This window comes from Eurosta solidaginis, chromosome 4 (genome assembly GCF_040869045.1).
Source record: "Eurosta solidaginis isolate ZX-2024a chromosome 4, ASM4086904v1, whole genome shotgun sequence".
Taxonomy (NCBI): domain Eukaryota; kingdom Metazoa; phylum Arthropoda; class Insecta; order Diptera; family Tephritidae; genus Eurosta; species Eurosta solidaginis.
The window spans coordinates 16,959,654-16,986,086 of record NC_090322.1 but is presented as its reverse complement, the minus strand read 5'-3'; the positions used below and the strand labels follow the sequence as shown (position 1 = coordinate 16,986,086).

The 26,433-nt window shown below is 35.7% G+C and overlaps 1 protein-coding gene across 2 annotated transcripts in view; it reads right to left on the bottom strand.

Annotated features, from left to right (window-relative positions):
- The window catches only part of norpA (no receptor potential A), a 268,904-nt gene that overhangs the window by 79,851 nt on the left and 162,620 nt on the right, over positions 1-26,433 (bottom strand). For both annotated transcript variants that reach the window (XM_067780408.1, XM_067780409.1), the window contains exons 4-5: positions 3,094-3,699; positions 1,442-1,501 (exon numbers count right to left, since the gene is read on the bottom strand). In XM_067780408.1, coding sequence (XP_067636509.1) covers positions 1,442-1,501; positions 3,094-3,273 — 240 coding nt within the window. In that variant the 5' untranslated portion in view covers positions 3,274-3,699. The remainder of the gene's footprint in view (positions 1-1,441; positions 1,502-3,093; positions 3,700-26,433) is intronic.

The window sequence follows — 26,433 nt, the reverse complement described above, 5'->3', positions numbered from 1 at the left end:
GTCCCAGTCCTAGTCCAAATCCCAGTCTCAGTCGGTCCCTGCTCCATTTCTCGAAAAAAGTATCATAAATACTAATCTAGGCAAAGGGGTACTTTGCCCTAAATTTCGGGCAAATCGAACCGTGAATAGAATTTGTTCGAATATATCGGTCCCTGGTCCACTTTCCTATCTTTCAAGTGGGATCAAACTGCACACGGTGTGCAAATATAATTGAAATCGTTTAACTAGCTTAGGAGTCCATCACGGGCAAACAACTTGATACGAAATTTATATGTATTAAGATAGTCTACGCAAAATTTTTCTTTGAAACATAATTTTTGATTTATTCTTTTTGTTAAACTCTTCATATCGTCCTAACCTAATCTTTTCATATATGAAATCCTATTCCAACACTTTAAAGAGTCACATTTTAACACTTCATCACCTTGCACTGTGAAAACAAGACAGACAAATGCTAGTACATCAACGCTTACAACAACAACAATAAGTTAAAAATGCTTCAACAATTACAACAATAGCAAATACAAAAGTGTTCTTTGTTTAACAATCATAAAAATGAATTATGACTGTGGTTGCTTGACACTGACAGCACAAAACATGCACCCACACATACACACGTACATGTGAATACTTGCAACTAAATGCGTATAGTTTTAATCCCATGAAAATGCCACAAACTTGACCTTACAATGTGTCACAGTGCATATACGTTACGTTACCTACAAAACTCAAATGCACACACTCACACAAAGCCAGTGAATGCTACACACATCATTCTCTGTTACGTATACGCCATGGTTACCCACCAGTGATGCATGTATGTATGTACAAACGCAAAGCGCTTAGTTGCTTAGTTGCATAAAAAGCAGTAAAATTCTGTAACCGCTTCGAAATGAAGGGTTACAATGCTGAGCAAACGTATGTGTGTGTGTGTGTGTGTTTAATAGTGTTACGCAGTTGATGCATTCATAGCATGAGGCCAAATGGCAAAGCAGAAATTAGCATCGTACTCCGTAGCACCGTTTGAAGTGCAAATAAGATGAATTCGTTTAGTGAAAGGTGTTTGTGTTTGTGTATGTAACTTCAAGCTCTGCGGTTTTTGTGGCTTATGCGGTTAGAGCGCGTCAATTGTGGCATTATTGGGTTGTCAGCTGAGCATGGTTGGTTGCTAGATTGAATTGAGAATTGATATGTGTGTGAGTGTTTGAATGCTTTTTGGTTTTGGCAGCGGCAGATGGTGCAACAAATAACAAGGCATGTGTGGTTAGTTAGTAAAATGTAATGTGTTTGACCACAACAAAGCCCTACACTTTTTCGATTTTGGTCTTGGGGCGAGTAATTTTTTGAGGAATATGAAAGGAATAAGAAATAAAAAAAATAAAAACTATCTTCTTGTGTATTATGTATGCTTATATATTTTTTATTTTTTAAATTTACTCACCTTCGGTACACCGCCTGCTCTTATATCGCTCACTTGACACAATTCGATGACATCTCCTTCCTGAATGGGCAAATATGAGGCGGAGGAAAAAATAAGAAAAGAACAATTTTTTTAGTAAATTTTTATGCTTCACCGTAAAGTTTTAGAGCAAAATAAACATATTGCAAAAATTTATCACAAATTTTCAAACATGCATGTAAAAGCGTTATGAGGTTACGTAGGGTCTATCGCCCCTCTCTCTATCTCTCTCTAATTGGATATTTACAGCGATTGTAAAGCTCATCCCATACTTTGGAGTCGTTGTTATGTGGACGGCCACTCAAAAAATTAGAGGGGATATGAATGCTATAAATGTTTAGCATAATGGGAGTCCTGAAAACAACTCTGATAGCTGCACTGTATGTCATTCTGCACATTCCACCTGTAGACCTGGTGGCCAGGAACATGGCGTTAACAACTGAAACTTGACTACATGCCTCGGAGAATCTTGAACGCAGACTATTCGGCAATAGTTGTACGTCGTCATCAAATAGTGGACCGACAGACTAGTTGGTTCCCTACATGCGCTTCTATGGGTCTTTTAGACGCAAGAGCGCCCAAATTGCACTCGAGGCGATAGCCATGTATACCGATGGTTGCAAAGTAATGAAAGGATGAGGATCTGAGGATCCGGAGATAAACAAATCCTACAAGCTGCCAAATCATTGAAGAATTTTCAGGCGGAAGTAATAGGCGTGACTAAAGCAGCAGAAATACTGGAGGATGATAACTTAAACTGCAACCGCGTCAATTTTTACATTGACAGTCAAGCAGTAATTAAGGCTATAATCTCTCATAGCACAACTAGAAATGTGTTAGAGTGTAAGCTATCCGTGGAAAGAATGGTGATAGGGTGAAGTATACATCTATATCACGTCCATGCGCATATGGATATAAATGGAAATAAAATAACGAATGAGCTAGCTAAACAGGGCGCATCGCTCGAAGCTTGTAACTTAGACGTTCCAATCAAATTGGGCGATATTAAAAGAAGGTGAAAGCTGCAAATAATCGACCAAGCAGGAGAAGCAAGCGCGGTCTACAAAGGCCGAAAATCATGTGCAGGTCTGACAATCTTATATTAACAAAGTTACGCTTATCATTGAAAAGAAGGGACTGTAGGATCATGATGTGTATTCTGACTTTACACTGCCTTCTGGCGTCACATGCTTTTAAATTAGGCCTTGGCAGCAGATAGCTGATGTAGAAAGTGCGGGTTAGTTGAGAAACTGATCGAGCACATTTTGTGCAAGGGTAAGACACCCGCTATAAGGAGTGGCGCAGCTATCAAAACTAGAAGCAGCAAGTGGCATAGGTCATAGAAAGCTTCTAGGGTTTGCCAAGAGTACGGAGATATTTTATAGCATAGTTTCTGATAGGGTACTTCAGGTCGGTCGTTGGGCAAACTTCTGGTAACACTATGAACTGATTCAATGTATGTGAGGTACTCATGGAGCAGCCAGTTTAGCTTAACCTAACCTCGTTCGTGAAATAAACGTTTCATATCATAAAACTTTTTTGAATGAGTGATAGACCTGTTCCATAAGACCCAGACAGGCAAGTCAGTCTTATGCTAGTGAATACTTGTTAATATTCAATCATATTCTACTTACCCTTCCTTCACTCTTCCAATACAAAAAGAATCCATATTCGTCCACTTTAAAAAGCGCATCTTTTTCGAAATCATTTTCTTTAGTTTCTTTTTCATTTTCGAACCAACGATCGAAAACACAGCCCGTGGTTAGTTCCTCCGGTACTGGAATAATCCAATCAAATTCATACTTTTTCGTCATTTTGAGGAACTGCGCGCTTCAAGTTTAATAAATACTGAGTATAGTATAGGTTTTTTTTTTTTTTAATTCTAACTTATTTGCAATTAAACCTAGCTTTCAGCTTTTAAGCTACTTATTCAACTAATTTGCATTCGTGCATGTGTATGTATGTGTGCTTGATTAAGCACAGTGTTAAGCGCAGTAAAACAGGAAACAAGTTCCTGTTTGGCTTGTAGGACTAGTATATCATTTTTTTGTTGTGTTAAAAAATTTATGTATCTTTTTATCCTCCTCTTCTTTGGTTGTGTAATAGTTTGAGGAATTTCCCATTTTTGTATTTTTATTTGCTTCAAGATTTAGTTTTTGCTTCACCGTGATTTCGCTGACAAGCTTCTGTTTGGCGGTTTATTATGTACTTATGGGAATGAATGAGATATTTTAAAAAATCTGAAAATAGAAAAAATATGTCGTTCGTAAATTTAATTATATAGCCAAGTCTATATTTGCAGTATATACAGTTGAACAGATAATCACATAATCTTGAGACGATTGATCCCTAAAATAGCAGTCCCTTATGGTTGCGAAAAGCCAGTTCAACCTTATCTAACCTAAGTGCCTAAAATTTTGCTCTTGAACAATTACTTATCATAACTTATACGAACCACCCTGTTAAATTTAAATTTTTCTTTTGAACGGAATGGCTTACTGGGTTTGGAAATCGCCTAAGAAGTAAATTCAATATTTTTTTATTATCTGACATAGCAGATTTTCATTATTTCTTAGAAGCATTTTGCTATCTTTCTTCACTTTATGATTCTGCAAAATTTATTTATGGTGGAAGCATGGTCATTGGCTACACAATGATTGCCCTACTTCCCGGGGAAAATGAATTCCTGCTAAGATAGCTTGAAAATAAATACTTATATTGAAAAAATCTGACTCAGCTTCCGAAAGCTTTCTTTCTTATTTTCTTTAAACTTTTTTTTTTAACAAAAAGAAAGCATCATTGACATTTTTCCTTAAATTGCAATAGTACTAAAATTGGCGCCTAAAAGTATGCAATTGTATTTACCACCTCCTAACGGTATGCAAAACTCACAATTTTTTTTTATGGACGCAGTCCTCTTCTACAAATACGAATGAGTATTAGTAAATAAAGAAACGCAATAGCCGAAGGACGAATTGGAAGCGAAAAAAAGCATGAGAAATATACAAATATTTGAAACTGAAGTACTCTCTGATTCTCTTCCTCTTTACCACCTCTGAAATCGAATTTATTTTTCTGTTATATAATTTTAAATGCCATAGCGCACGTTCGAGCACTTCATGTAGTTTACCTTGTGTAAATATGTTATGCTGGGCTATGTTTTATTTACAACAAAAATCGCACGACTCAGGAAGCAATTCAAAGTCGCAATTCGAAAGCGCTGAAGTGTAAACGACAAAAACACATTTTGGTCACTTGTGTCAGTTGTCATCAATAATTTCTGTATGCCTCTGGCGAGTACATATTCGTAAATAAATAGAGAATATATTTTATTTTGATAACAAATTTAGTTACATTTTTGAAAGAGGAAGAAGGCCTCGATGGCACTTTATGCATGTAAAAGAATGCTGGAGTGTACGTAGGGGCTAACGTGCCTTTCTCCTATTGTTTGGTAGACGGCCACACAAAAAAGTACCCTCCTTAAAAAGTGGCAGGCTCTCAATGTTCAGCATAACGCGGCTACACTATGCCATTGCGCACATTCCACCTGTAGACCTAGTGGAAAGTAACATAGCGGTAGCACAACGGGCCACAACGACCTACGTGAGTCTCCGCTTGAACAGCGGAGGCAGCCACTTCAACCTAACATAGCGCTAACAACTGCTACGTGACTCAATACCTTGAGGGAGCTTGAGTACAGGCCATGCAACACAGTAGTATAACGTCCCAAAATATTGGGCGAACTGACTACCTGGTTCCATTTCTACACCTCGATGGGTCTTCTATGGTCTGTGGCATACTCCGCTGATCCGGTAATAAACAAATAGTACAAACTGCCAGATCACTGTAGTGTTTTTCAGGCGGAAATAGCAGCCGTCACTAAAGCAGTATACTGAAGAAAATTAGCTTCAACTGCAGCCGCGTCAAGTTTACATTGACAGCCAAGCAGCAATTAGGGCAATAATCTGTCATAGCACAGCACAGGGTTCAAGCAATATCTGGAAAGAGTCGGGATAGGGAAATATATTCGTCTATATTGGGTCCTTGGGCACATGGGAATAAATGGAAAAGTGTATGAGCTGTCTTAATGGGACACATCCCTCGAAGCTTGTACCTTAGACGTCTCAATCAAATTGGGCGATATTAAAAGAAGGCGAGAGTTGCACATGAACGACTAAGCAGGAAAGGCGTGAAAACAAGCGCGGCGCTGCAAAGTATCGCAGATCATGTGCAGATCTGACAACCTTAGACTAACAAAGTTACACTTATCATTGAATAGAGGGGCTGCTGGCTCGTCATACTCTAACTAAACACTGCCTTCTGGCGTCAGATGCTTTCCAATTAGTCAGTGATGTCGGATGTAGAAAGTACGGGTTACAGGAGGAAACGATGAGGCACGCCAGCCTTAGACTATTCAGTTATTGGGAGTGGCACAGCTGTCCGATCTAGAAGGAGCAAATGGCATAGGTCCTAGAAAGATTTTAGTATTTGTTAAGAGGACGAAGTTGATTTATACCATACGACCTTATTCTGAAAGGGTCCTCATGGCTGGCCAGTTCAAATTAACCTAACCTAACCCTATGAGGCTTGGTTGTAGCGTACCGCAACGAGGGCCCTAGGTTCAACTCCCGGGCAATGTATTATCAAAAATTTATAAACAAAGAAGTTGTTTCAATCGTGGCCGCCCCTCGACAGTGTTTGGCAAGCATTCCGATTGTATTTCTGCCATGAAAAGCTCTCAGTGAACACTTATCTGCCTGCAGATGCCGTTCGGAGTCGGCGTAAAACATGTAGGTCCCGTCCCGCCAATTTGTAGGGAAAATTAAAAGGAGCACGACGCAAATTGGAAGAGAAACTTGGCCTAAATCTCTCCGGAGGTAAATTGCGCCAAGTTTTGTTTTCGTTTTAACCCTATTCAATAGATCTAAATCAAATAAAAAAAATTTAGTTATTTTTTTTAACATAGCTTTAATTTTTTTAGAAGAATATATTTTGATAAAAATTGTAACAAATTTTGTATCTACTTGCTGAGCGGTATAGAAATACAAAACAAAATTAACATTTTTTTCGGCTACTGTAAAAAAAATTGCGCGAGTATGCATAAACGATTTTTAAAATTGTAATAAAAATGTGTATCTTAAAAGAAATACAATCATGTATCTCAAATTCTTACATCAGTTACAAAAGAAACAAAAATATATTTTTCCTTAAAATTTACTTTCAATTTCTAAAATTTAAAATACTTTGTATTATAAGAAACATTTAATTCATTCCATTGCTTTGATCTCATCCAATGCCATTCAAATGCAGACCCGCATAAATTTCTATTCAAAAGCTTAAGTCATCTAAATTTTCTTATCAATTTCTATTGTACGTATTGTATTTGAAACCATGAGGGCTTGGGTGTGTTAGTGTGCATTACATTGTAAATGAAATTTTAGAGATCAACTGCAAAATAATGGAATCAAATGCATATTTAGTTTATGAAAGCTTACAAATTTGTATATGTAAGTGTACACAACTAAGTATTCAATCAACAAATAACTTAATAAATGTAAATGCATAGGCTTTTGCATCTGTGTATGTGTGTGTGTTGTGCCTAATTGACAATGGCAATGCTAAACAAATCTATTGTGTGATAGTTAGTCATACACAAATTTAACTAAACTTATCCGCATTGCTGGAACTACAAATATTGTATTGAAAGTTGAAAGTTATATGCACATTAGACTGTTAAAAAAAATTCTAAATTATCATGAGATATTTGTTCTTGACCATGCAGATATTCTAGTTCAAAGTTTGTTCGTAACATTGTTTCAGTCATATTTTAATTGCAAGCGTAATGTGCTAAATTTTAAGACTTAAAAATACTTAGTGCTAAGAAATTTTAGTACAAAATAAGACATTTTTTTTACTTAATGATTAAGACATATTTGACTGTTAAAACTTTTTAGTATCGTTACTTTCCATTTTTACCACAAAGCTTATACTTTCTAATTTTTTAGTACTGCTACATATTTAGTTTTTGATTTTTCAACTGGATTTCTAGTATGAAGTGTGCAGATTTTATGGCATCCTTCGCACTTTATTTTATTTCAAAATTTATAATACTTAATTTGTATTTTGAAATTTTTTAATACAAACTTTTAGGGCTTTGTTGAAGGAGGTAATGTAGTTTTATCACTTCCAAAATCAGTTCTAAAATTTATGTTCGAAATTTTTTAGTGCTGTCTTTTTAGTAAGAAAAATCAAAGTTTTTAGTACTCAATGATTATGACTTATTTGACTGCTAAACTTTTTAGTATTTTTTTTGCCATTTTTGCTACATAGTTGTAAGTTCGAAATCTTTTAGTACCTTGTGGTTAGGACTTATTTGACATTTGAAACTGTTTAGTATTGTTATTTTATTTCTTCTTTTGTAATTCTTAATTTGTATTTTGAAATGTTTTAGTACAAAACTTTAGGACTTTATTGGACGAAGTAATGGAATTTTATCACTGCCAAATTAGTGCTAAAAATTATGTTCGAAATTTTTTAGTGCGGTTTTTAGAAAGAAAAATCTAAGTTTTTAGTACTCAATGATTATGACTTATTTTACTGCTAAAACTATTAGTATTTTTTGGCATTTTTGTTGCATACTTATAAGTTCGAAATCTTTTAGTACTAAATGATTAGGACTTAATTGACTGTAAAACTGTTTAGTTTTATTACTTTCCATTTTTAGTACATTGCTTATACATTAGCACTATTTTTGTAGAACGTTTTTTTCACACAATTTTTTAGGCCAGATATTATGATTTTGGCAGTCTTTTATTAGCTCCTATTTTGTTTTACTAAGTTATAAGTTCGAAATTATTTTGTACTAAGTTTTGTAGTATTCTTAAATTTTTAGTTATAGATTTTTCAACTCGGTTTCTAGTATGAAGTTTGCAGATTTCATGGTGTCCTTCGCACTTGATTTTATTTCAAAATTTATAATACTTAATATGTATTTTGAAACTTTTTAGTACAAACTTTTAGGACTTTATTGAACGAAGTTCAACAGTTTTATCACGGCCAAAATAAGCTCTAAATGTAATGTTTGGAATTTTTTAGTGCTAAAATTTTAGTAAGAAAAATCAAAGTTTTTAGTACTCAATGATTATGAATTATTTGGCTGTTAACACTTTTTAGTATTTTTTTACCATTTTGACTACATACTTATAACTTTTTAGTACTACATGCTTAGGACTTATTTGACTGTTAAAACTGTTTAGTATTGTTATTTTCCATTTTTAGTACATAGCTTATACATTAGCACTATTTTATGACTTTGACAGTGTTTTAGCTCCTAGTTTGTTTCACTAAGTTATAAGTTCGAAATTTTTTAGTATGTACTAAATTTTTTTTATTTTTTAGTATTGCTACATTTTTAATTATAGGTTTCCAAATGGATTTCTAGTACGAAGTTTGGAGATTTTACGGTATTCTTCGCACTTTTATCTTATTTCCATATTTATAATTTGTATTTTGAAATGTTTTAGCACACAGTTTTAAGACTTTGTTGAACGAAGTTATGCAACTTTATCACTGTCAAAATCAGTTCTAAATTTTATGTTCGATTTTTTTGGTGGTAAGATTTTTTAGTAAGAAAAATCTAATTTTTTATTTGACTGTTTTGTTACATAGTTATTAGTTCGAAATCTTTTAGTACAACATTTTTTGACTTTCTTAGTATAACATATTGTAACGATTTTAGTGCAACTCCGCTTATTTGCAACATTCTGCTAACGTTCGAATCACTAAACTGTTGAATAAATAAATCCACTATTCAATAATGCAAAATGGTCTTTATTAGACTACTTTCACAATAATACTTCTACTTATCAACAGATAACGTGCTTAAATCAAACTGATTCGGACCACTCAGCTTCTGCTACTTTTATACTCTCTGCCCAAATCTCTAGACTTTTCTTCTTCTAGAATCCTCTACCTGGTCATGAGCTATACGCGCGTGTATTTGTAGTGTGTAACCATATGCGCGTGTATATGTGAGCGAAGTAGTAGCTGATGATGACATGCGTTTGTGAGTATTTCTCTGCTGCTTGTATGTATGTGTGTACATGACGATTAATTGGTTTACGTACATACAAGTGTAGCAGCTTGTTTTATTCTTGTTGTGGTTTTATTTACTTAGTATCAGATTAGTGATGTGAGTATCACTTAATGTTACTAATATTCGTCACAATATGTACACAATTATTTTTTGTGGGATGACGTGGAAAATGCCTAATGCACCATAATTGCTGTCGTTGCAGCAAACGTGTGTTCCCGTTCGCTTCTGGTGCTCCATGCTTCAACATCTTTTATTAGTTTCGCTGTCCATCTGCCTCGTTGTTAATTTTTCCACCGCTCTTGCCACAATCCAGGCGAATTCAGTACCAGGTGTTATCCTAACAGGTGATTGCTGCTTCTTGATTATTTCTAATACAACGGTTTGTACTACAATATGTCAGTTAATCGAAATCTATGAAATTTTCTTTTGACTTGACATTCTTCTGCACGGCGAATTGGTTAAATTCGATTTGCCACAATCTAAACGTTTCCTCCCTTTCTCTCTTTGCTAACGACTTTCATGCGCTTTTTGTCCATTTGCTTTTGTGTTTCCCATAACTCTTCTCTTTCCAGCGCTAATAGATCGATGGGTATTGTTTCGCTCATCACTTGTACGGCTGGTCCTGATACAGTGAGATAAGCGGAGGCTTACAACGATTCCTCTTTGAATGTGTGTGCTTCTTCTTTGTTTCGTGCTGTAATGAGTGCAGCAAGGTGACTGACTACGTATCCAACTAAGTATAAATCAGCAATGACTCAAAGATTGATCATTTCATTATGCGGGCCTTCTGAGGTTTGATATATAGGAATGCGTTCATTGAAATAGCTTCTGATGGCACGCCGTAGGTAGCGTGAACTTTGGAATCACTGCTCTAAGGCGGCCACATTTTTGCAATGTTTTAGTACAGAAATTAGAAGGGTAAATTTTTCAGGTACATATCTTTTTCTACCAATCAATTGTAAAAGTGTTCTTATAGACCTCTCGCGCAAACAAAATATTTGAATTAACTATGATAAAATTTGCACTGGTAATTACTTTTGCAACTTTAAATTGCGCAATTTTAGGCGCTAATAATATTTTAATGTCATCTTAGTACTGTTGCGCGCTTTATGCATACAAAATCACGTTATATATAAATTGAAAACAGAAAACACAAAATTGTTTCATAGTGGCGCTATTGTTGCCTCTACTTATTTTTCTGTGGCATGCAGGGCGACTCAACACGCTATGGTCGATTGGTTGGAAAAGCCCGTCTTAAGCCGTCCATTCATTCAGCTTCTTATACTATGGTTTCTCTTTTAAGCTTATGCTTGTAAATTGCGTTAAACATTATACGTTCATTGCTTTGGGCATTCAATGGGCGTGTACTGCAATGGCAAAACGATGAATTGTAGGTGTTACACGGCATGTGTAGTGCGTGCATAAGCTGTTGCATATGCTCAGGCGCATCCATTATATCAATAAAGCTGCTTGTTGTTGGTGATACTGATACACATGTGGATTAATTGTGGTCTACAACTGGTCGATGTTTGTTTTTAATTTTTTCAAGTTTTTATTTAATCTTTCTACAATGTTTATTCGAAATGCAATCAATGCAATTTGTGGCTGCAGGATTAATCAATTAAGTACATATCGTGCTTTGTACATCCTTTCAATATTTTCCCATTCTGCCTTCCGCCCTCGTTTTTTGCTTGAACTTTAGTGCTTTGAATTTATCAAACATTTCGGCGTACTTTTTTTCCAAGCGTATTATTTGCACAGTGCCATTGTTTCATGGTACAATGGCTTTTCGCGTTGCATACTTTTAGGCTTTATGTGTGTTAAAAGCTTAAACGAAAAATTTATATGTTGAAATATTTGTTACATATTCGGTAATCTGTTTTATGTTGTTTTAAAATTTTCATATCGCTTGATTGGGTTTCAACTGAGCGCTAATTTTTTTATGGCTGACATAAATATTTTAATCGCATTATAAAGTCATTTTTATGAAAAATTCACTGACGCTGCTGAAATACGTTTTTCCAAAGTAAATAATGTATGCTTTCCGGCGTTCACAAATTTTGTTCGCTATTGGAGTAGTGTTCTTTTGTTAGATTGAAAATATTGTATGGAAATAAAGCACGTTTTTTAAAGCTCGGTTGAAAAAATCCTCATTCGGTGCTAATCACATACCTTTAGGCGGAAAATGTTAGAAATTCGTAAATATTACGTAAAATTCGCTGGAAGAATCACAACATCTTAAAGTGTGTTAGAGTGAAAGCAATCCCTGGAAAGAATCGGGATAGAGAGAAGAATACATCTATATTGTGGCCCAGGGCATATTGGAATATATGGGAATGAGAAAGGAGATGAGCTAGCTAAAAAAGGATCATATCTCGAAGCTTGCTCCCCAGACGTCTCAATCAGATTCGGCGAGATTAGTAGAAGGCGCAGAGTTGCAATTATAGACCAAGCGGGAAAGGCATGGACCCATGCGCGGCGTTGTAAAGTGTCGAAGATCATGTCTAGGTCTTTCAACCTTAAACTAACAAAGTAACTGTTATCATTAAAAAGAAAGAAATATAGGCTCATTACGGCTATTCTCACTGGATACTGTCTTCAGGCGTCACGTGCTTTAAAATTAGGCCTAGTCAGTCATAGCAGATGTAGGAGATACGGGTTGAAGGAGGAAACGATTGAACACGTTTTGTGCTCCCCAAGCTAAGACTGCAGCTACTAGTATTTGGCAAGTGGACAGAGTTGGTTTGTAACATAGGTCAAGGTTTCTGATAGTTTTTCAGTTTAATCGTTGAGCAAACTTCTGATATTATTATATACTCATTAAGTCGGACGGAGCTATTTTGTAATTTAGGTCCTGCTTTCTGATAAGGTTTTTAAGTTTGATCGTTGATTAAACGCCTGGCAACACTATCAACTCATTCAGTCTATGTGAGGTTCTCAACCCAACCCAACCTAGTTCCAAACACCGTGGTCAGAGATGATGGAGAGAAAGGTCGTTTTTGCAAATTGGACGAATAATGCATACTGTCAGGCGCTAATATAACATTTTTAAGGCTTTACTCGAGTTCATTACTATTTTATTTTAGTATTTTGTGGGAAAACTTCATTTTTTTCCAAAAGAGACTACTTAAAAAGAGGACTAACCTAAAGAGAAAAATAGTGTAATTTTAGGCAAATTTTTTCGTAGGTTATGTATAGTTGTGAAATTCGATACCCCGTGCGTTGAAGGCAAAGTTCTAGTTCCAGCTCTCTCTACACCGGGCTCCATCATATTCTTCAGACAAATTTTAGCATACCTGCGGTTATAATCCAACAATTTTATTAGCTTAGAGTAAGTAAGAAGCTTTCAACGTCAATTTTATGTTTTTTTATATTTGATATTTCAAAAGCGTTAAAGTGTTAAATAATTCTCTCAATATGTCTTGAAAGCTATCTACTATACAATGCAATCAAAATATATTATTAATTTTCCAGTAAAGTAAAAGCACGCTACTTCAATGGAATACCTTCTTTATTTTGCAACCACTGTTCTTATTTGCGCTTTTTGTTAAGCATAGTTTTGGGCCGTCAACTTGACTTGACACCTATTCACCAATTTCTTTTCTTGCTAAAACTTTTCAAATTTTACTTTCTTTAATGTGCCAGTTTCACAGCAGCTTTTCATATTTTCGCCTATGCTGCCACAAATGTCTTTTGTAGTATGTCACTTTGACTTCAGTAAATTTTAATGGAGTATTTTGTTGTGCATACTTTCAGGCTCGTTGTTTATGCCAGCACGTTTTGTATAAATTTCATATTATAATTAATAAAAAAAAAATGTTTCTTCTTTTTAATTCGAGTTTTTCACAACAGCCTGTTTCATTTTCATTTATTTATTTAGTTCGATTTTTACTTCCGTTAAACATCCTGTGACATCGCGCTTATTACGCCTCTTTCGCATTGCATTTAAATACTACTTGTCGTCTTTTTTTCCATTTTCTTCTTCTCAACTTGCATTTATTATCTATTAGTATTCTACGATACTGACATTCAAATGATGTCGGCAAACTATATCCGCACACCTTTGATTAAGTTTTGCTAAAGTTTCATTACGCAGTGACTGCTCGTTTGCTTGCGCCTATAAGTAGGCAACGAATTTAGACACGCGGGTTGAAATTGCAAGAGAGAGCTCAGGCAGTAATGAAAACTCTGCTGCAAAAGTTAAATCGATTTTATGATGATTTCCGGAAGGCTCAGGAAAATTTATCAAGGAAGTGCAATGAAAGGGAAATATGCTAAGCGTTGAACTTATTTGAAGTGCGGAAAGTTACAGAGCAAGATAAGCCAAACAAATCTTTTAAATATATATTTATTTAATTTAAAGCTGCTTTAAAGTCGACAAAAACATGGTGCGAGTCAATTCTTTTTTCGTGAGTGTCCTCTAGAATTCGGTGGATAGTAAAAATCGGATCTATAGTAGATACCGCCAATTGACCTAGTAGTAGCAGCATTGATTAGGTCCAATCAGTTCGTTGACATCGGGCTTCAGTTTTTCTCACGATACGCTAGATAAATCGCTATGCACGATATTAAACAGGCTTATTACGCGATAGCTGGCACGGTTTGTGATTTTTTTGTGGTGTGGGCAGAGCACACTTAAATTCCAATCCATAGGAGATGGTCTTTGTAACTCTTCGTCCGCTTTTTCGAGCAGCCCGGCGAGTAGTCCGTCATTACCCGACGGCTCCTTATTCTTTAGCCAGGATCTAGCTATTCTCACTTCGTCATAGTCTGGTAGTAAGGTATCGGGTTAGTCTCTTCTTTTTTTTTTTTTGCTAGTAAGCAATGAGCGAAGTGCTTTCTGAACAAGTTAAGCACATTCTGTACGTCAGCTACCAGGACACAATTATTATTTCAAGAGACATACACCCCGGTCTTGAAACCGTCCTACGTCCGACAAATTTTTTAAGAGTATTATCGGGCATTATTCCTATAAGAAAGTATCTCAAGTCCCGACGTTTTCTCTTCTAAAAAGGCGTCACGATTCTCTTCCCCACAATAAATTTGCAATACTCAGCGCGTTCGCAGCGTGTCCTTAAATAAAAAATAAATTTAAGGCGCGATAACATCCGAAGAGATTTTTGGCCGAGCTTCTCTTCCAATCTGAGTCGTGCTCCTTTTTAAATTTTTCTTACAAATTGGCGGGATGCGACCTACTTGGTTTATGCCGACTCTAAACGGCATCTGAGATGATGAGATGAGTTTTTACTGAGAGCTTTTCATGGCAGAAATACACTCGGAATGCTTGCCAAACACAGCCGGGGCGTGAACCAAGAATCTTCGGTGTGGTACGCGGGGCACGCTACCATCACACCACGGCGGCAGCCTTATGGACAGTGTCTTCTTTTCTCAGGCGACGTTAGAGTCTAGACAGAAAACTGGTCTTGCTGACAACAGTGCTATTAAGCTCCAATTTATTCTCATTATGCATTTTATGTTCCATTTTGCGCTACATAAAAAAGTTTGCTTCCTGCTTGGATAACTTAAAAAAAAAAAAACAAGTAAGGAAGGCTAAGTTCGGATGTAACCGAACATTACATATTCCGCTGAGAGCTTTGGAGACAAAATAAGGGAAAATAACCATGTAGGAAAATGAACATATGGTAATCCTGGAATGTGTTTTTATGTCATGGGTATCAAATGGAAGGTATTAAAGAGTATTTTAAAAGGGAGTGGGCCTTAGTTCTATAGGTGGACGCCTTTTCGAGATATCGCCATAAAGGTGGACCAGGGGTGACTCTAGAATGCTTTTGTACGATATGGGTATCAAATGAAAGGTGTTAATGAGTATTTTAAAAGGGAGTGGGCCTTAGTTCTATAGGTGGACGCCTTTACGAGACTTAGCCATAAAGGTGGACCAGGGGTGACTCTAGAATGCTTTTGTACGATATGGGTATCAAATGAAGGGTGTTAATGAGTATTTTAAAAGGGAGTAGGCCTTAGTTCTATAGGTGGACGCCTTTTCGAGACTTCGCCATAAAGGTGGACCAGGGGTGACTCTAGAATGCGTTTATAAGATATGTTTATCAAATGAAAGGTGTTAATGGTTATTTAAAAGGCAATGGGCCTTAGTTCTATAGGTGAACACCTTTTCGAGAACACGCCATAAAGGTGGACCAGGGGAGACTCTATAACGTGTTTGTACGATATGGGTATCAAATTAAAGGTATTAATGAGGGTTTTAAAAGGGAGTGGCCGTTAGTTGCATATGTGAAGGCGTTTTCGAGATATCGACCAAAATGTGGACCAGGGTGACCCAGAACATCATCTGTCGGGTACCGCTCATTTATTTATATATGTAATACCACGATGAGTATTCCTGCCAAGATTACAAGGGCTTTTGATTTCGCCCTGCAGAAATTTTTCATTTCCTTCTACTTAATATGGTAGGTGTCACACCCATTTTACAAAGTTTTTTCTAAAGTTATATTTTGCGTCAATAAACCAATCCAATTACCATGTTTCATACCTTTTTTCGTATTTGGTATAGAATTATGGCATTTTTTTCATTTTGCGTAGTTTTCGATATCGAAAAAGTGGGCTTGGTCATAGTCGGATTTCGGCCATTTTTTATACCAAGGTAAAGTGAGTTCAGATAAGTACGTGAACTATAAAAACTGGGCGTGGCTTCAACCGATTTCGCCCATTTTCACAGAAAATATAGAATCTATGCCCCTACCAAATTTCACAAGGATTGGTAAATTTTTGTTCGACTTATGGCATTAAAAGTATTCTAGACAAATTAAATGAAAAAGGGCGGAGCCACGCCCATTTTGGAAATTTCTTTTGTTTTTGTATTTTGTTGCACCATATCATTACTGGAGTTGAATGTTGACATAATTTACTTATATGTAACCCGGCCTATGAAAAGGTGGCTTATGACTCAAAAAAAACTACTACTACTAAGAAACTGAAGAAATGCATTGCTTATCTTTAACAGCTGTTTCTCGCAATTTCTTTTTTGAGTCATAAGCCACCTCTTTATAGACCGGGTCACATATACTGTAAAGACATTCAATTTCTTGTTAAAGTTTGACTTTTAAAAACTTTTTTGTAAAAAGTGGGCGTTGTCTTCATCCGATTTTGCTAATTTTTATTTAGCACATATACTGCCAAATTTCATCGTGATACCTTCAACGACTGCCAAATTACAGCTTGCAAAACTCTTAAATTACCTTCTTTTAAAAGTGGGCGTTGCCACGGCCATTGTCTAAAATTTTACTAATTTTCTCTTCTGCGTCACAAGGTCAACCCACCTACCAAGTTTCATCGCTTTATCCGTCTTTGGTAATGACTTATCGCATTTTTTCGGTTTTACGAAATTTTCGATATCGAAAAAGTGGGCGTGGTTATAGTCCGATACCGTTCATTTTAAATACCGATCTGAGATGAGTGCCCAGGAACCTACATACCAAATTTCATCAAGATACCTCAAAATTTGCTCAAGTTATCGTGTTAACGGACAGACGGACAGACGGGCGGACGGACGGATATGGCTCAGTCAATTTTTTTTTCGATACTGATGATTTTGATATATGTAAGTCTATATCTATCCCGATTCCTTTATACCTGTACAACCAACTGTTATCCAATCAAAGTTAATATACTCTGTGTGCAAAGCACGCTGATTATAATAAAACCCAAGCCAGAACACGTGACTAAAGCAGACCTCCATTTAGGGGGTTTTTAGTATAATAGAAATATCTCATTAGGGCTTCGGGGTATTTTTTTTGAGAGTCGGGTTGACATAAAGTCAACGCCTAAAAGGTCAATTGGCGGTATGACCACTTTAAACTGCCATAATATCCATTGGTCTTATGACCACTGGTCCGATGGTCATAAGGTCAATACGACACCAAACGAAGTGCAACACAAGGTTACTTCGTAGGCTTAGGTTATGATGGACAAACTCTAGACTCTCTCAGATAGCGCGGTATGTTTCTAAATTCCATAGAACCGAGGTCCTACGACTCCCTCAATATTAACATCCACACCAACCTTGATGTAGAGCCCTTACGAGAAAGGATCTGCTGCAAACTCCTTAAAGTATACCTCGAATGAGCAGATTTTAAAAATTCTTGATGTATAAATTTGAATATAAAAAAATCTTTAATTTTATCGCAGGTATTTTCCGCATTTTTCAATTCATACTTCGCTCTTCAAGTTAATTAACAACACGCATGAGTGCATTCATTATGAGCCGTCAATCTAAGAAACTCTAAAATGCCTAGTATTCAAGTATATACAGCGAATAGTGTCGTATTCGCGCCTAAAATCATGCTTTGAAGCGTCAAACTGCTAAAGCCCGATTGCGTGTGACCCAGACGCGCTCAAATAATTATTATGCTTGGTCAATTTGGTTGTTGTTTTGCTTGACTTACGCGTGGTACATAAACATTCACGCTGCGTACTATTGACGTAGAGATTTCTTAGAAACAAAAGAGAATAAAATAAAAATTTAATATGGAAAATTTGCCGGGTTTTAGGCGCACTGCCAAAAACTAAGCACGCAAGTATACTTATATGTACATATGTAGGTAACTGCCGTTAGGTGTACACGAACAATTGATGGCTAAGCTAATCAATTTTGTTGGTTTGTTGGCCTTTACAACTTGAAAGCTTTTAAATTTTTGATTAACTACTTGCCGTAGTTTAGGCGCAGACATGCCCCACGTCAGTTAGGAGCTCATAAGCACCTGATGGTACCACACGCAAGTTTCATGCATATTTTTAGGCATATAAGCAAAAGAATGGTGGGGGGGGGGGGGGGGGAGGGGGGAGGGGAAGTGTAATGAAAATTTCCTCAAAAGTGTTAATCGATTGAGAGTGGATAAAAACTGTAAATGTTTTTTCTGATTTGACGACCAAACCAACGTGAGAATTCTAAATTAAAATAGCATTTTGGGATTATAACAAATTTTAGGCGCTTTGCATTAAGAAGAAGGATAGAAATCATAGAGTTTTAAGAATTTCCTACTTTAAGGTGTCTAACATCATTTGAATTTGAAGCTTTTAAAGAAAAGCGCAATATTGCCTTTAATATGAAATGAATGATGCTTAAAAAATATGCCAAAAGATTAGCATATAAATAATACAAATATAATGACATACTTTTAGGCTTTTGATGAAAAGCACATCAATAGATTGTTTGATTTAGAAGGAAAAAGTGAAATGGCACAAAATCAGAAAAATGCACATGACATGAATGCATACATTTAGGCGCAAAATACATATAAAAAGCATATCTTATGCGCGTAGCATTTTTTCGTCTAAACTTTGATATGCTTCAAGTACAATCTGTCTCCTTCGTAGCTGCTAAACTCAATATACTTCACGCATTTCACTTTCACACAAAATTGAAATTAATATCACAAACTTTTAGGCGCAAAAACTGGGAAGAACTTCTGATAGCAAACAACAAAGAAACAATTTAATCTGCTGCCATTTGCCAACGACAGTTGCTTTAAGCAGATAATATGCACTAAGCTGTTCTATATAAATACGTGTGGTAGCTGTTAGAAAAAAGCCTAAAAATAGACAAGCAATTGGAGCATGCTTAATATCTGTATATCTGTATGTATATTTATGTTTGATCATGAAGGGGGTCTTGTATGGCTGGGCAAATTGATGTCACATCAAGTTAATGAATTATCAATGCTGTGACGCCTTAGAATATGCCACAAATATCAGCGATAAAAGTCGCAAGGCATTTTGTTGAAAGTAAATTTCTCTGCGGTTTTGTGTTGTGTCAGTAACAGACGATACCGATAATGGGTCGACTATGTATTTTCTCGTTAGCTTTCATTACTCACTTCTAGTTCGTATAAACATTGGTTTGGGTTGAACCACTTACTTTAAAAATTTCTAATTTTGTTAAATTTAAATAATTTTTTTTTTTTAATTTCTTCTCGAGCTCAGAGATTGACAAACACTTTAAATATTTCCATCTGGCTGCGCTTTACTTTCACTAAATCTTTGCATGCCATCGCGCTTTTTAATTTATTCAACCACGGCTCGACTAAGTTGATTGATTGATTTGCTTACTATCTTATAGAATTTTTTTTTTCGTTGCTTTTTCTCTCATTTCATCAATCTTTTGGCTTTTTGTCGCTTAAACATTTTGTCAAGGCACATGTCATATTTTCATACGATTTTCCTTCATCATCAGTGTGTCTGTGTGAGTATATGTTTTCTTTGCATATTATTAACATAAATAAATATTATTGAGAATGTGGTTGCAGAAAACCTACTAAAACAACTTTAAGCCCCTGATAGTATATTATATAAATAAGAGGGGTGCCATGCGCTTTACTTGAAAGAAAATTGACTTGTCTAGCCTGCATACAGAAAACAAAACTTGTAAAGAAGTAAATAAATAAGTATTCTCCATTACAAAGTAAGATTTGCAGCTTAAGCTTGCACTGTTGCCTAGTTTTACGCTTAACGAGTTTTTAAAGCATACCATCAGGCGTTGAAAGTTTAAAAGTATATATATTTCGAAGTACAAACTAAGCAGATAAGCTATTAATTTTTAACACAACGCAACAACGTCGTAAGTTTACTGATGAGAAAATAGCTGTATATAACAAGACGTCTGAAATGTCGGATGGTTAGTTTTTTATTCTTATTTAAGTTTTTTCCAAAAAAAAAAAAAAAAAATGTTAAGGCCTTGAGCTCGAGTTCCAACCCATATTGCTTGCCAGCTTTATGCAACTGTATTGTATTGTAGCTTTAGCCCAAAAGTATGCAACGCAAATTATAATCATTATATGTTGAAGCACTACTTTTATTCAAGTTTGCTTTAATAAATTTACTTTGGAGGAGGAAACAATAAAATAAATATCGGTTAAGCAAGGAATACTGTTTATTCAGAAATTAAATGTGAATAAGTAGAGATAACAAACCGTTAGCATGCTTTTTTAAGGTCATAAGTTCTTCGAGAGCAGACTTTGTCAAAAAAATTGTTGGACGAGTAGGACACTTAAGTTCTCTTACTCTCTTCAAATGAAGCAAATAAAAACGGTACCCTCACTACCCATCTTTTAAGGGTAGCTCATAAAAAATAGCCACCTCCAAAGTTTAGTCTAAACTTGGCTTTGTAGAAGGCTGAGATGGCACTTTGGCATTTTTTTAAATCAATTTGAGCGTTCTAATGAGGGTGAGAAGTAAATAGTCAGTAAGATGATCTGTAATGGTTTGTTTCTAAGTATATGACGGACGGACTGAACTGGTGGGTGGAAGCGAATAAAACCTATGACTTCTTCCAGCAGACAGACTAGCCATAGATACATGATAAGTATTAGGGACTCTGGCATAGCAATTTGGTCTATGATGAGGCTCCAACATGAAAGTATAAATTTATTCGGATTTAAGGGTTCGTTCTCCAAAGGTATAGAGCGAGAGTTAGAAAGAAACCTGTAGCCAAATACTTTTCGATGGATCATTGGCAAGCAATATGTACTCTTATGTAAACAAAACTACTGCCCATGATAGGATTCAAGCGCAGAGAGTACTAGTTGATTCCATTTTAAAGGCGATTCGCAATAGTTGAAACAAGTAATGGTACTACCCTCTTACCGTATAGGGTCTGGGCGCTTAAGGCGGAGGCATCTTTTGCCAAAATCTTCCATCAACCTAAACTTCAGACTATCTGATCACAATAGCGTCTTTTGAACCAAGTAAAATCCTGTCTTAATAGTTGGTTCAAGGAATTCAGCTCGTAAATTATCAGCAAAGAAACAAAAACTTTCAAACGCAAAATAAAAAATTTAACGCAAATGCAGTTTTTATGGAGAATTGTTTTTTTTTTAACTAAAAGAATATCAAATTGAATTCTGCCGTCCGTTTGTTCAAAGACAACCGAAAACATTGCATACCTTTAGGTATTGAAATTAATTAACAAAGTCTGCTTTTAGGCGCAAAATAAAAACATTTATGTAGACAACCAATTTCGTTAATTTTTTCGCGATTTTTGTGTTGATACTGTTATTACAGTGAAGTGTTTGTAAGTTCGATAATTAGTTGCATACTTTTAGGCACTGTTTAGAAAATTATGTGTGCGCAAATTCGCGTTAAGCAAACTATTAGAACATTTGGCATATGTTTCAAAAATTTAAAATTAAATTCAAGTTATCAAATAAATTTATATGCAGAAAAGAAGTTTCATAAAAAATACACCATCATTTTAGTATTTGATTTTCAAAGTATTGTTTGTTTAGCCACTAAAACACGATTTTGACATATATAAAAGTAACAATGCTTTGAGTCGGCAAAACCTTCCAGCCAAAAAAGCTTCTGATCAATTAAAAGATTCTTCTTTACACTTAGAAATCCGGTGTAAAAGTTTAGCCTGAAGTTAATTCCCCTAATTGTTTTTTTAGGTAAAGTTGTTTTCGCTTTTCTTCTCTATAACTTTTTCTCTGCTTTCTTCATAAAAATATTCTTTTTTTTTTTTTACTTTCATTTTTACTTTCGCTTATTAGCTGCAAGCGACAGCGTAGTGAAAGGGAAATTATCTGCCCGCAAAAAAGTATGCTATTGTTTGTGAATGTAACGCGAATGCAAAGTCTTGTGGAGATAGGGAATAATTCTTATGGGACAAATGATTTGTGTGTTTGTGCTAATGCATGAATAGTTGCTGAACATTTTAGCAACCTCCTTACAGGATAGGATGGGTGGCGTGAAGTGAAGGTGGTGTTGCATACTTTTGGGCGTTGTCATTGAATTACTTTCTATGTAAACTGAATTCGTTATAAATCGTTTCCCTATTAATTTCCAACAGTTACTATGTAACCCAATTTCCTTTTTTCTACTCTGTTACGCCAATTCAAGATCTGCATTACTGCTTTTGTTCTACTGAGCTTTAAAGTTTTTTTTCGTTCTAATTAAAAATTCAATTCAGTAAGCGCATCCACTGGAAGCTTAAAACTATACGAAAAACTGCAAGGAAAAATAAATAAATGAAGAAAAAAATAGAACAGCGAAAAACTTTTTAATTGCATTTCTAGTTGGCTTTCCATTTCACGTTTCCCATTACACACGATTAAATGCACGTACACATATATATAAAAATAACAGTTTAGCTTCCGAACATGTTTCTGAAATTGTGAGTGCTTAAGTACCCTTTATGAGTGCATATTTCGATTTTCTACTCACAACGATCCAACGCAGGGTGTTTCAAATGAATGTAATCTCAAAGTTTCTTAAAACATAAAGCTATATTTGAATTTTCTTTTGTTAACATATCTGAATCAAAGAAAGGAGATTAGGAGATAGAAAACACTGTAAATGCGGGAGCCGGCTAGCGGTTCGGAATCATCATGGCATCTAAACCGAGCACGTATTAACTTTGATACTATCGCTTACCAAATGTAAATGCTCTCTGCCAGACTTTACATTTGCTTTCTACACAGGCAAACATTTCTCCTTCGTCCTCGTTGTCATTCAGAAGACTTTAAGACGGGTTAGACAGCTAAGCGGAAACTATCTGGATCACGTCATCATTAAAACCCAGAACATTCAAGTCTTTTTTCAAATGGATTTTCCAACGAAGATTGATCATCAAGGAATAGTTCGCAGAAATTAATTAGATAATGCAAATTTTAGACTCGTGTGCACTGCTAACTTCTACCAACTGAAACTTTAATCTTGCCTGAATCTGTCGAAAATCAGACATACTCACCGAACTTAAAGCCGGTTCTCAAACTGTTCGAAGAACTACAATGTTGTACTCTCGAAGATTGCACTTCTCTGAATTAGATAAGTAGGCAAAAAGTCTTGAGGTTAAAGAGGCAACGTATTTGCTGTCATCGAAGAAGGAATACGCGTATTCATACCTTCGCAGCTATGTCAGTGTTAGTGAATATAAATTAAGGACTGTGGAGGACTACGCCGTTCTGTAAACCAGAATACGATGTCTTGCCAATAAGAGCTACTTTAGACTGAGTACGCAATTAAAAAATAAAGTGCTCACTCGACGACGAACCTCTATAAGTCTCTCATCATACCATACATCATGCTGTATAGCTTAAAATCATGGACGGTGTCGAGAGACGATGAGATGGACTTTCGAGTGTACGAGATAAAAGTTCTCCAGAAGACTTATGGGCCTGTCAGTGATGGTGACGCGAGTATCGCAGAAATTATGAGAAGTATGTGTTTACGTAGGTATGCACAAAGTGCAGCGAACAAAAAGCCAAAGGCTTCACTGGCTAGTTCATTTAATGCCAATCATCGAAGACGATCGCGCCCAGAATGTACACCTTTTAACACACATACTTAGAAGTAGAGTTGACAAAAGGTTCAGTATGGTCTAAATATTTATTCTTTTTATAAGAAAAAATCACAACGCAAAAGAAAAGCTCTTGCAGCCATAATTGTCGGCTGGATATGAATCCGGCTACCTGCAATGCTTTGACACACTTGTCGCCAGAATGCTAAAATGACATTTTTGTTGCATCAACGGAAAAGTTACTGCACGCAGGTTTACGGGAGCCTAACCGATGTTGGCAGCCTTTCGCCAAATATGGATACCGTACTCACTGATATAAGCACCTTTTTATTATTCCAGCAGTCGCGCGAACGGTTTGTTGACATCGCGACTTAATCACTAGCACTAAGACTTCACCAACAGCAACAGCTGAAAATACACGGCCCCAAAGAAGCAATGCCGGAGTTGTAGTTCTTGTTCGGATATACCTCGGCGCTGTGCTCAGGCACTCTTGACGCCCAAAAGCCGTAAACAAGTTTTCGAAAAGCACATTCCCGAAAGTTTAGAGAAGTCTAAGCGGAACAGTAACTGTTGCTCTGCCGTAAGCCACTTTTCGTATGTAGCGAAAAGTACACATGTCCTAGAAAATTGATCTAAAAATAGTTTCGTGCGTCGGTTTTTAGACTTCGAAGAATTTAACACTTGCATATGGTCCTTTAGACAGTCCAGCTTATTTCAATACTTGACCATATACCGGAGAATTTCCAAAAAAGTAGAAGTTTATCATACCAGCCAGTTGGCAAACTTCGGAAAGTTTAGACTCGAAGTCTCGAGGATTTCCACCTTCTTGTGCCAAAAAAATTCGCACTCTAAACCAATTTTCACAGGGAATAGAAACGGCTTACAAAATCCTATAAAATCAGATTAACCATTCTTATCTTCCTATGCTTAATATAAAAGCTCCAAAAGTTTCCACTGTTTATTGTGCAACTGATAATAAGCTTTTCTCTTTTCATTAATTGTTTTTTTACTTTTCAAATTATATTTCTATTTCTGTGATACAAATTAGTTAAGGTGTCGGCTGTCATGACAATCTTCTATTTATAAAGTTGACGATGTCTGCTCCATTGTGTACTAAAAAATCCTTTTGCCCTGATACCTGATACACATTTATAACCTAAAGAATTAATTTGTTAATTTTCGAAGAGCAGTTGAAATAATTGCAATCTAGAATGTGACGGGTAAGTTGGTCTTTGTTTGCTGCCATAACTTTGTTGCTGTTGTTAGCCACTTTGGTATGGTAGATACAATGGGAAAGTAAGGCCATTTTATTAAATGAAATAGTATTGTATACGAAAATATATAAATACATACAAAAAACAGATATTGTTGTAATACATTTTAAGCGTTGTCGATTATTCTACACCTTCTGTCATAGTTCGAATCGCTGAAATGTCGAATATGTGGGTTATTCAGCTTAGCAAAATGTTCTTGATTTACTACTATGGTAGTAGTACTTCACAACTAAATTACTAACGTACTCCAATTATAGAGTTTTCAAATCAAACTGATTGAATACTCCTTAGCTTAGCCTATACTCTCAGTTGCCTAGTTCGCCTATTTCTACCATGGACCAGACTTTTCGTGAAGAGCCTTGTATCATTGCTTATTTATTTCACATTTCTGTATCTCATTTTCACTCTTGTCTTCTTGGCATATGCGTGCATATGTGTGAATAATAACTTCTGCGCTTTTAGCTGTATGTGTAATAACGTCTGAGCTCTTATACGCTCTCACTGTTGCCTTAAATGCACAAGTGTGTATATTAGACTGGGTCGATTTATTAACCTATATCGCGCCATCGATTTTTCGATAGGATTTGAGCTGAGGAAAAAAAATTACACTACGCATACCCAAAAAGTTAATTTTTGAGCCTGCAAAATTTCAACGATTTTTTCGATTTTTTATGCATTTTTTCATTTTCAAGGCTCCAAATCATTTTTTATGTATTTTTTTCTAGACCTAGATTGCCAAATAGGTACAAGGTCGGTTCTAAGATTTTACCCAGTTATAAAATAGACAGCTTGAGTTCTTATTTTTCATATTTAATTTGAGAAATATGTTATCTACAAAAAAAAAAAAAAAAAAACTGCTACCAGCTTTAAGTAACTTCGACTATAAGTATTTCTTTTCCCAAACTTTCCCACTGGCTCGGATATAGTGATAAATGCTCTAATATCGTAATAGAAGCAGCATTTAGAATTTCTCTTCGATTCGGAACCAACGAAATAGTATCAAGAAAACAAGTAAACTATTTAACACTAGTTTAAAACTATCGAAATAGTTCCAAAGTGGAAATAAGTATCTAGTTCGGAACTAGCTATAAGTTAATGCAACTCGAACAAAATAGGACATCGCCATGTTAAATTCGCCAGTTGGAAGCATGTAAAAGATATAGAGTGCAAACTAGTAGAAGTTCCGAATGTACTAGAAACGCACTAGTTTTAAACTAGAGATTTTTCCTACAGAGTTGCTCTACCTACTGTGTAAGAAACCATTTCATAACACCTGTGATCGTTGCAGCTCGGACGATGACTCGAAATTTAACATCAAACTAATTTTAACGTTGAA